General features: G+C 40.8%; 1 protein-coding gene across 1 annotated transcript in view; it reads right to left on the bottom strand.

Annotated features, from left to right (window-relative positions):
- CLVS1 (clavesin 1) overlaps positions 1-16,974 on the bottom strand; it is a 174,468-nt gene extending 157,494 nt beyond the window's left edge. Inside the window, exons 1-2 of the mRNA XM_061438833.1 lie at positions 16,730-16,974; positions 528-1,155 (exon numbers count right to left, since the gene is read on the bottom strand). Coding sequence (XP_061294817.1) covers positions 528-982 — 455 coding nt within the window. The 5' untranslated portion in view covers positions 983-1,155; positions 16,730-16,974. The remainder of the gene's footprint in view (positions 1-527; positions 1,156-16,729) is intronic.
- Positions 16,975-17,601: the final 627 nt, after the last annotated feature.

The following is a 17,601-nucleotide window of genomic DNA, read 5'->3' as shown; positions in this document are numbered from 1 at the left end:
AAGACCAGATTCCAGTTTTATGAAAATATATGGCCCCCTTTGATGAATAGAATAACTTCTGAGGTCTCTACAATTCTAACTTGTGTTCCTAAACATTGCTGTGGAACTGGAATCACCTTCTGATGTCAGTGAAAGACCCGTGGCCTTGAAATTTTCTTTGTGGATGAAGATAAAGAGTGCATGCGTGCTTGCTAAGTAGCTTCAGTCATGCCTGACTCTGTGCGACTCTATGGACTGTAGCCTGACAGGCTCTGCTGTCTGTGGGATTCTCCAGGCAAGAATACTGGAATGGGTTGCCATGCCCTCTTCCAAGGGATCTTTCTGACCCATGGATTGAACCCACATATGTTAATGTTTCCTGTATCAGCAGTCAGGTTCTTTACCACTGGTACCATCTAAGAAGCTGGATGTAGAGAATATATATGTTTAAATAAAAGCCCATTATCCATAAAGGCTTGTAGCCCCAAACATGCAGTGACAATGCTTATGAAACAGAGGAACCAAATAAAGACACTATCTACATTTACCTACTCTGATCCCAATTGGCTGCGAACAGCAAAAGAATCTTCCTGCCGTAGTGATCACGGTTTTCCAACACTCCAGGGAACCCATCGATGAGAGCCCTCTTAATGCCAGGATCATCGGCCTTGAAGTTTTTGAACATGTCCAGATTTAGCTGGCGGTACTGGAAGTACTGGGCCAGGAGTCTGAAGGCATCTGCTTGGTGAAACTTCCTGGCTCGGAGAAACCTCAGGATGAAGGCATCATCTGTGCGTAAGAATCCAATGTCAGGCCTGGTGATGATCATGTCTCTGACTTGCTGGATATCCTGGTGTAAAACGTCTGGGTTTTCATTCAGTTCCAGGCGTGCTTTCTCTATAGTCTCTGGGCTGAGTCCAGCCTGTAAATGGGTCATCTTGGCCGAATCTCCTTTCAAAGTGCTTAATTTCTGATGTTTGGGAAGAAAAGAGACTGGTCCCATTCACGTGATGGTCTGCTGAAATCGTGGCCCATTCAACAGTCTTTTTACCACCAAGCTGCCACTGAAATAGACAAGCAGAGGCTCTTCTTTCTGTTCCTGGAAAATGGTTGGACATTCAGATTCTATGTGGTGGTGGCCAGACAGAAGAGAAGCCAAACCAAGGCCATTGCTTACTGCAAAACAAATACACACAAGAGAGATAAATAGATGATAGAAAGAAGGTCTGGGCAAATGACCTGGAACTCAGAAAAGCAGTATATTATGCTGTAGAGCTGGTTAGAAGAATAAAGGGTATATATTATTTAAAATAGGGTCTTTGGTATAATTTCGTTATTCACACCTTCAGTATGTAATGGGCTTCCCTGATAGTTCAGTTGGTAAAGAATCTGCCTGCAGTGCAAGAGATCCTGGTTTGATTCCTGGGTCAGGAAGATCTGCAGGAGAAGGAATAGGCTACCCACACCAAGTATTCTTGGGCTTCCCTTATGGCTTAGCTGGTAAAGAACCCTCCTGCAATGTGGGAGACCTGGGTTTAATGCCTGTGTTGGGAGAAGGGAAAGGGTACCACTCCAGTATTCTGGCCTGGAGAATTCCATGGACTGTATAAACCATGGGTTGCAGAGTCAGACACGACTGAGTGACTTTCGCCTTCACTTTTCAGTGTGTAATATGCAAGTCTTTGCAATACTTTTAGGAAGTTTTTAATGATACTGACTAATTAACAGTCTAAAGTCAGACAGCTTGCTTTTTTAATGAGTTACCCAAGAAAAGAGAAAAATCCTCCTCTGTTGCAGCCTGTTTTATGGGGCCGTTCACAGGCATTCAATCAGAGACATTAGGGCCTCCATTAGCTTCTTTTCTCAGTTTCTTTCACAGAAATACCCCCTTTTTTAAAGGCAGCCATTTGCAGCTTAACAGTGAAAAGCGGCTTTTAAAAGTCACCCTATTGTAACCCCATGGTACCTAATTACTCAAACTGAACTAAATGAACTGGAGCAGGGAGGGAAGGACAGGCTTATGGCTGGAAGCTTGACCTTCGATAATCCAATTCAACAGCAATGAGAGAGAGGCTCATGTGAGGACATTTCCCAGCAGTTTCACTCTTCTGCTGAGGACAAAAGGTCTTGGAACTCTTAGTTGTCTTCTTTCCTTGCCCAATATCCATACGGACTTCAAGGTCACTTTTTGGTATAACTTTTCTATTATCCTAAGATATTACTTTACTTATGATAATGATTAAGTTCTTTGTTTCATTTTTCCCTTGGTGAAATGTCTTTATTTTAATTTATTTTTTATTGAAGAATAGTTGAATTGCAATGCTTTGTTAATTACTGTTATACAGCAAAGTGACTCAGTTATTCTTTTTCATATTCTTTTCCATTATGGTTTATCACAGGATATTGAATATAGTTTCCTGTGCTATGCAGTAGGACCTTGCTTTTTTTATTTTTTCCATTCTATATATGCCAGTTTGCATCTGCTAATCCCAAACTCCCAATCCAGCCCTCTCCCACCCTCCTCTCCCTTGGCAACCACCAGTCTGCTCTCTATATGTGATTCTATTTCTGTCTCACAGATAGGTTCATTTGTGTTATATTTTAGATTCCACATCTAAGAGATATCATATGGTATTTGTCTTTCCCTTTCTGACCTGCAATCCCAATCCTAGGCATATAACCAGACAAAACTATAATTCAAAACGATACATGTTCACAGCAGCACTTTTCACAGTAGCCACGACATGGAAACAATCTAAATGCCCATTGACAAATGAATGAATAAAGAAGACGTGGTACCTATACACCATTGACAAATGAATGGAAAAAAGATGTGGTACATACACAAAACTGAGTACTACTCAGTCATAAAAAAGAACCGTGAACTTCCAGATGTTCAAGCTGGATTTCAAAAAGTCAGAAGAACCAGAGATCAATTTGCCAACATCTGCTGGATCATTGAAAAAGCAAGAGAGTTCCAGAAAAACATCTACTTTTGCTTTATTGACTACACCAAAGCCTTTGACTGCCGGGAGCCGGCGTGAGGACCTCCACCCGTGGCAAAGGTCATGAGGAAGGAGGCTCGACATATGCAAAGGCGGGATTGAGCCTCAGGAGTCCCCCTGGAAATTCTTGAGCATCTACTCCCATAACCAGAGCCTGCCTACTTTACTACTTTGTGCTCACCTACACCTCTGACTTTACTGGGGGCTGTCCCCCACCACCTCTTTCAGAGAAGGAGTTAACTTAGAGCTCCAGTTAATAATAATTCCTGGGCGTGATAGGAGTGTTTCAACCTACAAACTCCTCTGAAGGTTCTCTAGCCTGCCTGACAGGCTTGTCTGGCCATATGTGATTGCTCATGGCCTCCCAACCATGAGAGGCACAAGATGCTTTAAACCTTCTAAAAACAGGTTCTTTAGAGAAGTTAGAAAACTATTAGTATAAGTATAGTGGGCTGATTAGAAATTGTATTGGTGAAGGGTTTTTCATTTGTTGAGCCAATGTTTCCTGCGAAGTCTCCACATCCCCTGCCCTTATACACATTAATGAATATATAGAAGAAATAAGTATTAACCTTTGATATTAATCACATTAGACCTTAGGCTAAGCAAATTCTTTCCTTAATTAAAACCCACTACACCCTCACCCTATAGGAATGTAACTTTATCTGGTACCTTCGGAAGGTGGCATCTGTTTTAAGAATAATCACCTCTGGAGAAATAAGTGTTCTGGTTGACTGACCGCTGTCACAAGGAGAGGGTCATAAATTGTCAGCAGGCCCCCTGGCCAGAAGATGATGTAACACCCCTAAGACCTCTGTATACATTTGTGTGAAGCACCTGACTTTAATAAAAGTCAGGACTGCTGACCCCGCGTGACTTTGGTATAACATCTCAGTGTATAAAAACAAACCCTGGAAAATAAAGAATGGGGATCAGTTCCTCGAAAGACTGGTCTCCCCATGTCGTTCTGTCTCTCAAACTCTGGCTGAGTTTCCATCTGGAGCACGGAGCCCGCCAAGCTTACTAATTTTGCCTGGGTTTCTAAGATCCGACCAGGGAGGCCTCAGTGTCTCCTCTCCTTCGGGAGAATGGAAGGACGCCTGCAGCCTACGTAAGTGGTGCAAACTTCTTGTCTTGAAGTTTTATTGGTTTCCTACGTAAACCAAGCTACTCAGCCTCTTTTCTCCACTGAATTTTCCTGCTGAGCTATCCTCATTCTATTACTCTTTATATCTCTAATTAATATCTAATTAAAGCCAGTGTATTTGCCAATGCCGTCTCTCCTTTGAATTTCCCTGGATCCACCGGGACTGGACCCCGGCAAGTGGCGCCTGATTTGACTGTGTGGATCACAACTAACTGTGGAAAATTCTTAAAGAGAAGGGATACCAGACCACCTGACCTGCCTGTTAAGAAATCTGTATGCAGGTCAAGAAGCAAGAGTTAGAACTGGACATGGAACAGCAAACTGGTTCCAAATTGGGAAAGGAGTACGTCAAGGCTATATATTGTCACCCTGCTTATTTAATTTATATGCAGAGTACATCATGTGAAATGCCAGGTTGGATGAAGCACAAGCTGGAATCAATATTGCTGGGAGAAATGTCAATAACCTCAGATATGCAGATGACACCACCCTTATGGCAGAAAGTGAAGAGGAACTAAAGAGCCTCTTGATGAAAGTGAAAGAGGAGAGTGAAAAAGTTGGCTTAAAACTCAACATTTAGAAAACTAAGATCATGGCATCCAATCCCATTACTTTATGAGAAATAGATGGGAAAACAATGGAAACAGTGAGAGACCTTATTTTTTGGGGCTCCAAAATCACTGCAGATGGTGACTGCAGCCGTGAAATTAAAAGAAGCTTGCTCCTTGGAAGAAAGGCTATGACCAACCTAGATACCACATTAAAAAGCAGAGACATTACTTTGGCAACAAAAGTCCATCTAGTCAAAGCTATGGTTTTTCCAGTAGTCATATATAGATGTGAGAGTTGGACTATAAAGAAAGCTGAGTGCCAAAGAATTGATGCTTTTGAACTGTGGTGTTGGAGAAGACTCTTGAGAGTCCCTTGGACAGCAAGAAGATCCAACCAGTCAATCCTAAAGGAAATCAGTCCTGAATATTCATTGGAAGGACTGATGCTAAAGCTGAAACTCCAATACTTTGGCCGCCTGATGCGAAGAACTGACTCATTTGAAAAGACCCCGATGCTGGGAAAGATTGAAGGTGGGAGGATAAGGGATGACAGAGGATGAGATGGTTGGATGGCATCACCGATGCAATAGATATGAGTTTGATTAGGCTCCGGGAGTTGGTGATGGACAGGGAGGCCTGGCGTGCTGCAATCCATGGGGTCGCAAAGAGTCAGACATGACCGAGCAACTGAACTGAACTGATAAGAAAGAATGAAATTAATGCTGTTGGTAGCAACATGGATGCAACTAGAGATTAGCATACTTAATGATTGTTTTAAGCCCCTCGGGCTTTTGTATCTAAATGGTATACAGACAAATGCTCACATTATTTGCATCTTTCTCATTTTAAATGTTTAAGCTCTCTCAGACATCAGTTTGGTCTAACCTAGAAGTACCAAAAATCAGAAGACATTAGGTTTAAAAAAACTTGGAGGCGTGTATTTTTTTCCCCTAGCTTTCCTAGATCAAACAGTATTTGCAATAATAGGCAGAACATTTACTTACAACATAATTATTAACACTTTATCATACAAAATAATTTTAAAGATAAAATGATTCTTTCAACTTAATTTAGGACTAGCTGTAATTTCTATAGGGAGATAATCACTTCACACATTTCTGCTTTATATTGCCTTTGTGATAGATGAAAATGGGTTCAGGTAATTAGTATTCATTTTCAAGAATGAATGTAGAATAGTAAAAGTTTTATTTATAAAACGTTGGCTTTGGAAAGTAATTTGTTAAAGTAACATTTAGCTATGAAAGTGAGAAAATAAGTATAACAACGTCTTTATTCTCACTGATTCCAAAACTGAAGATAGTAAAGGAATATAGTGCTCTATGAACTAGTCCCAGGATTGGAAGAATGTTTAAAATCCATCTAGTTCAATGTCCATCTGATGTTAAAATTCCCTCTTTAACAACCTCACCACACTCTTTTGAAAAGTTCCCTTGTCTGATGTCTCCCTCTTCAAATTCTTCCCTGGACTTCCCTGGTGGCTTAGACGGTAAAATATCTGCCTACAATGCAGGAGACCCAGGTTCAGTCCCTGGGTCAGGAAGATCTCCTGGAGAAGGAAATGGCAACCCACTCCAATATTCTTGCCTGGAAAATCCCATGGATGGAGGAGCCTGGTAGGCTACAGTCTACGGGGTCACAAAGAGTTGGACACAACTGAGCAATTTCACTTCTTCAAATTCACCTCGATACCCACTGTGTGCTTCCTTGGTGGCTCAGACGGTAAAGAATCCACCTGCAATGTGGGAGACCTGGGTTTGATTCCTGGTTTGGGAAGATCCCCTGGAGGAGGAAATGGCAACCCACTACAGTATTCTTTCCTGGAAAATCCCCATGGACAGAGATCCTGGCAGGCTACAGTCCATGGAGTTGCACAGAGTTGGACATGGCCGAGAGACTAAGCACACAGCATACCCATGGCAATCTATCTTGACTCTCACCAACCAGTGGCTGAGATGATCATATAGTTTATTTCCAAATTTAGACACCAAGAGGCACTAATAACAATAATACTGGGACAACAAGCAGAACTGGGGACAGTGCCGAGCAAACCCAGATGATCCCTCTACTAGTGCACGGCCTTTCTGTCGCTCCTGCCAGTGGACAGATTTCAGCACCCACTTATGTATGGGTGACCCCATTAGCATTTGATGTTGATGACTTCTTAAAACTATTTTCCCACTCTTTTCTGTAATTCCATGTACCCTATTTTTCTCCCAACCTCTGTTCATTCCTGCTCCATCTTCTTATGTGCTCATCACTTCTATGTATTGTTTTCCAGGGTCCAACCATGATTTAACCACCTACATGTGGGTGACTTCAGTCCATAGCTCTCTCCTGATGCTCAGGTGTACTCATATATCCAGCTGCTTACTGAACACCCCCACCTAGATGTCCCCTAGGCCCCACACACTCAATATGTTCAAAACTGAATTCATCATAGTTCCTTATCCTGAATCTGCTTTCCACCTCCCCCTCTTACTGACTGACATCATCTGTGTCATTTCCCACGCTGGAAGCCTGGGCGTCAACTATTATTCCATCCCCTCCCTTACTGCCCACATTCAGGCAATCACTTCCATAATATTTCTCAGATCTTCCCAATTCTTTCCATCCATTTTCACGGTCTTTGTTTAGACCACATCACCACTCATCTGTTTAGTCCTGCAATATCCTCTCGATGGTATCCTTGCTGCCAACCTTGACTTTCCCTTGTCCATTCTTTGTATTAAAATTGAAATCTTCTCATGTGACTCCTTTTTTAAAATTAATTTTTACTGAAGTATAGCTGCTTTACAAAGTTGTGTTACTTTTCTACTGTATAGCAAAGTCAATCTGCTCTATGTGTTCATATATCCCCCCTTTTTTGGATTTCCTTCTCATTTAGGTCACTCCAGAGCACTGAGTAGGGTTCCCTGAGCTGTATAGTAGGTTCTCATGAGTTATCTATTTTATACATAGCATCAATAGTGTACATATGTCAATCTCAATCTCCCAATTCATCCCAGCCCCCCACATCACTCCTTGATCAACATCAGTCAATAGCTTCCAGTTGTTCTAGGATGAAATATAAAACCCTGTGACATGGACCTGGTTTCCGAAACTCTGGTCCCCATCTGTGTCCCCAGACTCACCATCCATCCGTGCTGCCACACCAAGACACTTGTGGTCTCTTCTCTAGCCCTTGGGCCTTGGACAAAGATGCTCCCTCTGTCTAGAACAACCACTGACTGACTCCTCTTACCCTTAAGGCGTCATCACTGAAGGAGTCACCACCCAGGAACTCTCTCTCCCCTTCAGAGGTCATGTGTAGTCCCCTCACCCTTACCAAAATGACACTTATCACCAGTTTCCCTTTCCCTCCTTACTCCAAACTCCTCACTCAGAATCTCCCTAATTACCTGATCTTAATCATTTGTGTTTCCCCAGCACAGTCTCTGACACACAGAGGGTTTGTGCCATGCGCAGAGACTCTACCTTGTGTTTACTGCCTAGCCTCAGTGTCTGGGACAGTGCCTGCACTAAGTAGGCGCCGTATGTATACATCCATATAGAACAAATGCATAAAGTAGTCACAATGTTGGTTCACTGAGTGAGTAAGTGGTTTCCCCTTCTGTTTCTGTACCTCAAGGAATGTTTTCCTAAAAGGTGTTGCAGCTGCCTTCATTTCCCTCCTTATATACAAAGTAATTTGTTCCTAGAAGAAGTTAGCCTAGGCACATTGTACTTCAGATCTTTGCCTCTTTGAAGCATTCTGGGTGAGGTTCAGGGTTCCAACCTTGGCACAATGTGCTCAGAGTACAAAGCACAGCAAAGGCTGGTCCCTGACAGAATATTTAAAGCTGCTGGGAGCAACTTCCTTACCTTACAGTTCAGAGAACTCAACAAAGTTTCCAAGATAAATTACAATGGGTTCAGGGGGAGAGTTGAAGCTGCATTTTTCATGGCCCACATCTACACATAGTTATGCCTCCAATCTATAATCTCTGAAATAAATTTGCTCCGCTCTATATCTTTATTCTGTGCTCAGCATACAGTGAGAGTTGCTGGAGAGAGTGCCCAAGCCAGGGTCACCAGTTTTCATGCTTAGGATGAAATAGACATTTTCCATTAAAGTCAAATCCTTCAGTTCAGAAATCTGAATAGACTTCTACTTAAATAATAACTTCCATCAATAATATTTAAGGCACTAAAAATACTGTGCTATACAAGAATGTTCTTCAGATATAGCATTTTTAATTGTGATATTTTTTGTTCACACAAAGGATTTGGTTCTCATTCAATGTTTCTGAACTGGTCAAACAACTATAAAGAATACATTGGACTTGATATCACCTGAAGAAGTCAGAGTGGTTTTTGTCCTGGTGGTATAATAAGAATTGCTTTAATTTGGTATTTATTATCACTGTGTTTGTTATGTCCCAGACACCTGCGTACTCTAATTTTTTACATGGTATATTATTTAATTCTTGTGCTGTGTGCTAAGTCGTTTCTGTTGTGTCCAACTCTTTGCCACCCCATGGACTGTAGCCCATCAGGCTCCTCTGTCCATGCAATTCTCCAGGCAAGAATACTGGGGTGGGTTGTGCTTCCTCCTCCTGTTTGGGGATCGTCCCAACACAAGGATCCACGGAACCCACGTCTCATGTCTCCTGCATTGGCAGGTATGTTCTTTACCACTTGTGCCACCTGGGAATTTACTAGCTCAATTTTATGAGATGAGTATATTATTGTCCCCATTTTTCAGATGAGGAGATAGGCACAGAAGATGGTAAATGACTTTCCCAGAGTTACACAGTTACCAAGAAGCAGAACTGGGTTTAAGCTTATATTTCTAAAGTCCCATATTCCTTACTATGGTGCTCTTCTATCCTTATATATAGCAGAGAGGTTCTAATATTTACTACTTAAGACCTCTGTCACCTTCAGCTAGTTACCGTCACTCTCAGAACCTTGCTCTCATTTCCTGAAATCCCTTCCAGCCTTACTCTTATATAAGCTTAAATATGCCTATGGGGTTAATAGACAGTTTTAGGTAGCCTAGCATCTGACTGTACAAATGTGCGGTTACCATCTTGTCCTCATTTTTCATTGGCAGATGGACTATTTAAAATCTAGCTATCTGTGACTTTTCAAGCCATCATTGATTTTTGCTTTCTTTATGTATGTTCCTAGGACTTGACACTGGGAGTGACAAGTCAGAAGCCTTGACACTCTGTTTGAAGGACTGATACTTTGGCATTCCTAGTAGAGTCCCAAGCATGGCCCAGGTATTGAAATGTGTTTGATAACCCCAAAGGGACACTTTTGGTGGGTTCCTATGAGCCTCAGAAACTCCTCTTCCACTTCTGATTGGGTCCTAAATGATTCTTTTGTTTAGAGATTGTTCCAGATATATGAAGAGTAGCTCAGTACAGTCTCTGAGGAGCCCATGGTAGGAGTTTACTTCCGTCTCTAATCCATGCTTTTTCTAACAAGCTAGAAATTCAGATAGTGGTATTTTTGTATGAGGAGGAGAAAAGAAGAGTCTTCATATGATGATATTTTAAATCATGGCATCCGCAGATTCCAGATTTATACTGCATCTCAAATTTCCATTAGAAAAAAATATATATCTGTATATTTCCTCATATAGAATTCAGTTTAAGAAAGTGTATTTGCCCATAAACACACTTATAAACACATACCATAGTCTTTATGCACCAAGGAATCTAGGTGGAAAATCATTTCAGAAAGTATAATTCAAATAAAATCTATTTCAGTTACTCTATAATCTATTATTCTCACTTATTTCATTATCTTTAGAAACATACATTAAATATAGTGGAAACAATCAGAATAATAATAACCATGTCTTATTTACAAATATGTACATATGCATAAGTATTATTTCAAAGCATTTTACATCACTTATCTTTTTTCATCATTACAATGATCCCACAATAGGTGGAATAAAGATAATTCCTTAGGAGATTCTGAGAACCATGTGAAATGATGTAGGTAAAAGTGCTTTGAAAATGAAAAGCTCTGGTTTACATTTACTGTAATATTCTTGTTGATACCACACTTTTAGCGTGTCCAATAAAATAAAAAGATACTGAGCTTAGAACACCTAATACAAGGTATTAAGTCAGATAATGAGCTAGTGTTAAAACTGAGGGAAAAAACAAACATGTGTTGACTCTTTGTTACATACCTTGGACTTTGATATTATGTGGTCTAATCTCCATACAACCTTTAAACCTGGATTATTACTCATCAGATAAAATGATAAATCTGAGATTTAGGTAGAGTAAGTATAGATGGAAGAACAAAGACTCACCCAAGTCTTCCTGACTTGAAGATCATGTTCTGTTCACTGTCCAACCCTGACTCAGAAAAGGTGCTTTTTCTATACCAGCCTGGGTACTAATGCTCTCGGGTTCATTCTCACAATAGGCACAGACCTACACCCCATCAATCCTCAGGAAGAGTGATTAAGGGGTGTGGCCAAATTGGGAAGAATTGGGGAATTTGACCACAATTGGCCAAATTTGGGAAGAAACAGTATGTTGTTGTCATGACCAGAAAGATGAAATCTATAAATTCTAAATATTATTTGAAATATGAGAACATCAATAACAATGAACAAAACATCAACTATCTATTGCTTCGGGATGTTCTAGGTAATACAAAGAACAATTTTAAGTACACATAGCTTTATATTAATACAAATGTAAGGTTAGAAACTATACCTATATTTGTTTTGTGAGTTTCTCTTCTAAGAAAAAAATGAAGAATGAACCTCAGTGATAAAACTTTTCACTTGAGAGTCTAATTAACTACCTCAGCCATCAATAAATGTGAAAGATATGTTTCAGAATTTTTAGTGTGTATTGAATTAGGTGAACACTTATGGATCTTCACCTTTCTAAATTCTCACTTCTACTTTTTTCATGGAATATGCATTTCCCCCTAGAAATGCTGAAAGGAATTTTTACACTGAATAACATAAAAATAGATCTGGCTGATAGATCAAAACCAAAATCAAAAGTCACAATGAGCAAAAATCTTTTTTTCAAGTACAATTCTATTTGAAATCTTTCCTGAAAGATAACATGCTTCCTTACTGCCAATGGAGCCTATATTTAAATCTCAGAGGTTGGTTGATTACAACATTCGATGGTGCTGACCAAGAAGGAGTCTGATTTCCAAATGATGAATTTCAGATTGACCATTAGGTTTCCCTGGTGGCTCAGATGGTAAAGAATCTGCCTGCAATGCAGGAGACCTCGGTTCTATCCCTGAATTGGGAAGATCCCCTGGAGAAGGGAATGGCAACCCACTCCAGTATTCTTGCTTGGAGAATTCCACGGACAGAGGAGCCTGGCAGACTACAGTCCACAGGGTCACAAAGAGTTGAACATGACTGAGAGACTAACACACACATTAGTGCTTGTAGGACTTGTCTGCATAAGTAATGGCAAAGGAACACAAGCCCTGTGAGTAATAAATTGGACACCAGTCCATTGACTCTCTATCAAACATTCACCAACTTGCAGAAAAGAGCTATCTGTACCGGGGGCAGGCAAGTCATCTGGAAGGACAAAGGGGAGACCTTTAATCATCTGAAAGTGTAGTATGGCTAGAATTTAGCCTCTGGCTTATGGTCAACGTTCTATCACCTTTAGCTCAGTCCTACCCCAGGGCTTACCCTTGCCACATAAATATTCCTTATATAGAATCCCTTGGCTCCCTTTAGAATAGCAACTAAGCACACAGTCATCTGTCCCATTTGGTCTTGCTCTTAAAAAAGAATAAAAGTCAATTGGAATGAGTTCTATCAGAGTAGAGATGCTGAAAAGTGAAAGTGAAAGTTGCTCAGTCGGGTTCGACTCTTTGCGTCCCGAACTTCTACCCACAATAGATGCCGGAGCAGAAATAGAACAGACTGGGACTCAGATGAAGTGAACATGCTTGACAAAAGATGGTGTCCTGTTCTAGGACAATCTATAAAATTGTTATCCTTTTAGTTTGCCTTGGAACAAGTAATACAAGGAGTTAAAGGGAAAGACAACATGTAAGGAAGCAATGAGGTTTTTCAGCCTCTTTATTGTGTTAGATAGAAAAGTTTTTAACTGAAGTAGTGGCAGTTTGTGGTGTGTGCACGTGCTCAGTCATGTCCAACTGTTTGCAACCCCATGGACTATAGTCCACCAGGTGCCTCTATCCATGGGATTTCCCAGGCAAGAACACTGGAATGAGTTGCCATTTCCTTCTCCAGGGGATCTTCCCGACCCAGGGATTGAACTCGTCTCATGCTTTGCAGGTAGATTCTTTACTGCTGAGCTGCCTGGAAAGCCCACACATTAGACAAAATGCCTTTTAATTACAGAGCCTGGGATTGGCATTCCCAACTGCCACAAATTCTCTCTTATTTCCTCCAGAGCTACAAAATAGTGAACACTGTATACACTATGGACTTGACACATACACAGGTATGGAACTTTATATAAGATGTTTGAGCAATAACACAGACTGAATTGACATGATATAATTTTTAGGGAGGGGCTTCCCTGGTGGCTCAGACTGTAAAGAATCCACCTGCAATGTGGGAGACCTGGGTTTGATCCCTGGGTTGGGAAGATCCCCTGGAGGAGGGCATGGCAACTCACTCCAGTGTTCTTGCCTGGAGAATCCTCATGGACAGAGGAGCCTGGCAGGCTGCGTTCCATGGGGTTGCAAAGAGTCGGACATGACTGAGCAACTGAGCACAGCACACAGCACAATCTTAGGGAGAAGAGATGGAGAAAGTTGTATGCACAGTATCTGCAAAGTGGGTATTTAGTTAAAAGAGTCCAGAAGACAAATGTGGATCATCTCAAACACATATGGGGAAATTCCTACTGGTTCAGAAGTCAGGAAGAAGAAAAGCTCATAGAAAACTAGCCTCCCACACAGACATTTTCACATGATAATGGGTCTATAAAGGGGGAGAATAGGGTTACCTGGCCAGAGACAACATAATAAAAGGGCTGTGGAAGTCAGCAGATGTAGTTAAAAATAATAAACTTATTAGCTGAACAAATGAAAGCCTTTTTGTGGAGAGGAGAGTGACCAGTTGATTCCCATATCCATGAAGTTCCAAGCCAGAGAAGATAAACTTCCATTAAGCTAAGAAAAACTTGGATTGAAAATTAAGCAGTTTTCTCTAGAGAAATGTAACACTTGGGGCTGACGTTATAGGCTACAGTTTTAGAGTCATTCATACTGTGGATCTTCTGAAGCTTATTCTTGTAAAACCTGGATAAAATGAATAATAATGGAAAGAATCCAAAATTGGAAGAAAATGTAATGGGGGAGAAAATCTCTATTGGCTTGAGGGGTATTTCTGAGCTGACTGCACGTGACCAGATTTCATACTTTGTAAACACACTCGTCTATGTTACCTCGTTTGGGTCATTGTGTAACAGGAAAGCAGAGAATATCCAAGTGAGCATGGATCCATTTACTAAGGATGGCTCTGCTGGAGAAACATGTAAAATCATTAGTAGACTCCTCAAGGCTACAAAGGTGTCCCTTTGTAAAGCCTGCAGAAATGAGCAGACACCACCCATTCTGAAGAGTTCTAGATCCCCCCTTTTGGAACCGAAGCCCCTTCCAGCTTTATATTCCATGACTCTAATAGGATACACCTCTTTGTGAACATGTCTGCAAATGTATGATGCCACTTTGCTGGAAAATATGTTTTCTGTTCACCTTTAAATCCATCATATAAATGAGAAAGTTGTATTTGTAATTATGAAAAAAAGCAAAGTAGCACTTAATAGAAAAGAAGGGAGAAGCCAGGATAGTGGCACTCCATAAAAATTAATAAACTCGGTATAATATTTAGTCAAAGAAACGCATCACTTCTGAGACAGATGCCTGTAAATCTCACTGAAGCAGCATTGTTTTGCAATTTCCCCAGCCCCAGGAAATTGTATTAGGTACAGGAAGAAGTAGCATTGAAGACAGTCGATTCCTGGCCTGAGTTTCTGGTTCAAAGCAGCTAGAACTGGCTATATGTACACTTTTTAAAATTGCCTGAGTGGAACCATTCTTTGCAGAAATATAAGGGAAGGGAAGGAGTTTTAAGAATCTGGTTGCTTGGGGCCCTGAGGGGTCCAGTTTACAGTGGATATTACCAATCTAAGGACAATACATGGATGACCAGATTTTCTTCTTCCCTAAAATCCATTTCACCAGGTATTTTTGCTAGTTTTATTGATTTGAGTTCAAAAGTGAGCCAATTTTAGGTGCAGATAGAATTAATTAACAGCAGTAGACAGCTTTTGACAAAATACTACTATTCCTCATTTAAGAAGAGTATTTGGTATGATTTTTTCCTCAAAACTTCTTCCAGCAGATAGATACTTGTTTCTGAGGATTTTTTTGTTTGTTTGCTTGTTTTACAATGCCTCTGATGATGAGCAAGCTGATTTAGACACGACTTGCTGCTTTTTCTCTTTAAAGAGACAGAATAAATGTATAGGGGCAATTTTTAATCAACATTTACTGTGCTCTGCTTTAAACTTGGTTGTTACTTGTGACTGACATTATTGCCATATGCAAATATGATCCATCTCTTTTTTAATAAAGATGTTGATTTTATGAAAAACAATTTGCTTTAAAAACCCAACATTTTACTGTTCAGTAATAACTAATTAAATGAGTACCCACCAAAAGATTCTTATTTATGACAGGCTCAGGCACTTATTTTCTGAGATATGTTGGCTCTTATAAAACAGATGAACCCGGTTAAATCAAAGAGGTGCTAGGACTTGGGTTTGGACCTTCAAGATATCCGAAGACCCCAGCTTCCTTTCAGCTGAGAGAGAAAATCTTAGTACTCTAAAAGCAGAACCTGGTAGAACACAGTTAACATAAAATGCCTTTTCAATTTTTTTCAGTCTATTTATTACCCTTTACTATTATACGAAAATTGTGTTATCACCTGATTACTGAGAAAGCACACAAAAATCTCGCCTTCCAAATCTGACTCGGTCCTTGACTAGGATGAACAAAGCCAGACCATCTGCTCTGAATATCATTACCACTTTGGCCATTTGGGCAAAGGATCTATCTTCTCTGCTTCAAAAAGAGGTTTAAGATCAGAAAATTGAAATTAAATAAGTAGACAGGAAGATACATTTGGACAAATAACACTTTCCAACAAAAGCCCTATTTGTTAGGTTATTATCATCATCATCATCATTTTAATTTTCATTCTAGCCACAGAGTTAACCTTTGGGGTCTCCATTTTACAAGACATTTTAGTAAAAAAAAAAAAAAAAACTTAATTCTGGAGTTTCTGCCATAAACGCTTAGGAAGAAAACTGGCATGTGGGTGAATGTGAGTCATCAGTCACCCCCACCCTGCTTCCTGGTGATTCTCCATTGGAAAACCAGAAACTCGGATTGAGTGTATACATCTATTTCACCAGAATAATACTATACCCCAGGCCATGTTAATTTCCTGAACTAAACAGTCCCTAATCTGCTGAAAGGCAGCTGGCTAACTGCTGGTGTCTGGCAAGTACCCCATCTGTCCCCCTGCCTGGGGGCTCTCTCTCCTGTCTTCACTTTCCCTTTCTCTCAAGCAGGCGTCTCTCTTTGTTTTCAGGGCTGTAGTCTACCTGAACTTTGCTTTCCATGCCTGAAAACTTGGGCTCTTTTCCTCTATCCTGCGGACCTCCGGCTTTGTCTAAGTGACAAGACACAGTTGTGTTGACGGTAGTTACGGCGCTGGTGATGATGGAGATCATGACGGTGATGGTGGAGATGGGGGTGCTGATGGTGTAAGGAGCGCAGGCTGAGCGGGCGCCGGGAGGAGGATGGACCACGGAGGCGGTGAGAGTGGGGTGCGAGAGGGATGGTGTGCGGAGGGATTGCAGGTGGGAGCTGTCCACGCACCGAAGTGCTGAAACGCCGCAGCCATGGCATCGCAGGAGCGGGGAAAGGCGGGGAAGCGGTGCAAATACAGAAGGGAGAAAAAAGGCAACAAATACCTTCACACGGCCGCCCAGCCTTGCTTTGGTAATGTGTTTCTGCAGGTGTCCTCGGTGCTGAGCTGAGTGGGTGAGATCCCCTATTCTGGCAGGTTCGGGCTCAGATTTCTCTAGAAAGCTGTGAATGAGAGCCCCGGCTCCAAGGGGCTGTGATTTTTGGTAGGAGGCGTGTGCGCCCGAGACTCTGTCCTTCTATACGGAGCTTGGCTTTCCCCTGGGTCCTAAATGCCTCCACACCCTTGCTCTCCCCCGAGGTTCCGTCAAGACAATACGGAGAATTATTGCAATTTTACAACATGTGGGACAAAAAGTACTTACCATTAATCACCCCCTCCCGCTTCCACACACAAAACCTTAAAAACAGAACCTTTTAAACAAATTAACGCAAACGCTGAAAGAGAATCTGTGTGTGTGTGTGTGTGTGTGTGTGTGTGTGTGTATAAATGTAACAGATGAAAAAGTACCACAAACCTATGGGGAAAAGGATGGATCATTTCATTAAGAAATTGTGGTAAGAAAATGAACGATTTGGAAAAGATTCAAATTAAAGTCCCATCGTACCAAATTAATTCCACCTGGATTAAAGAGCGAAATAAGAAAGTAAAATTTAATAATAAAAAAAAAAAGCTGGAAGAACATGAGAAATATATTTACTGATTTCAAGATAAGGAAGGCTTTCTAAGCACCAGAGGAACAGAAGGAATCATAAAGAAAAAAGGGCAATAAGTTTGAGTGCATAAGAATACTTTTGAATGTTAAAAATATCATAACAAAGTAAATAAAAATGACCACTTGGAAAAAATTGCAACAAATATGTTTCATCCATAAAATAACTCACATATCAAAAGAAATATACTATCAGTCTAAGATTA

The sequence above is a fragment of the Bos javanicus genome, chromosome 14, assembly GCF_032452875.1.
Source record: "Bos javanicus breed banteng chromosome 14, ARS-OSU_banteng_1.0, whole genome shotgun sequence".
Classification (NCBI taxonomy): domain Eukaryota; kingdom Metazoa; phylum Chordata; class Mammalia; order Artiodactyla; family Bovidae; genus Bos; species Bos javanicus.
This window is presented reverse-complemented; position numbering and strand designations above follow the sequence as displayed.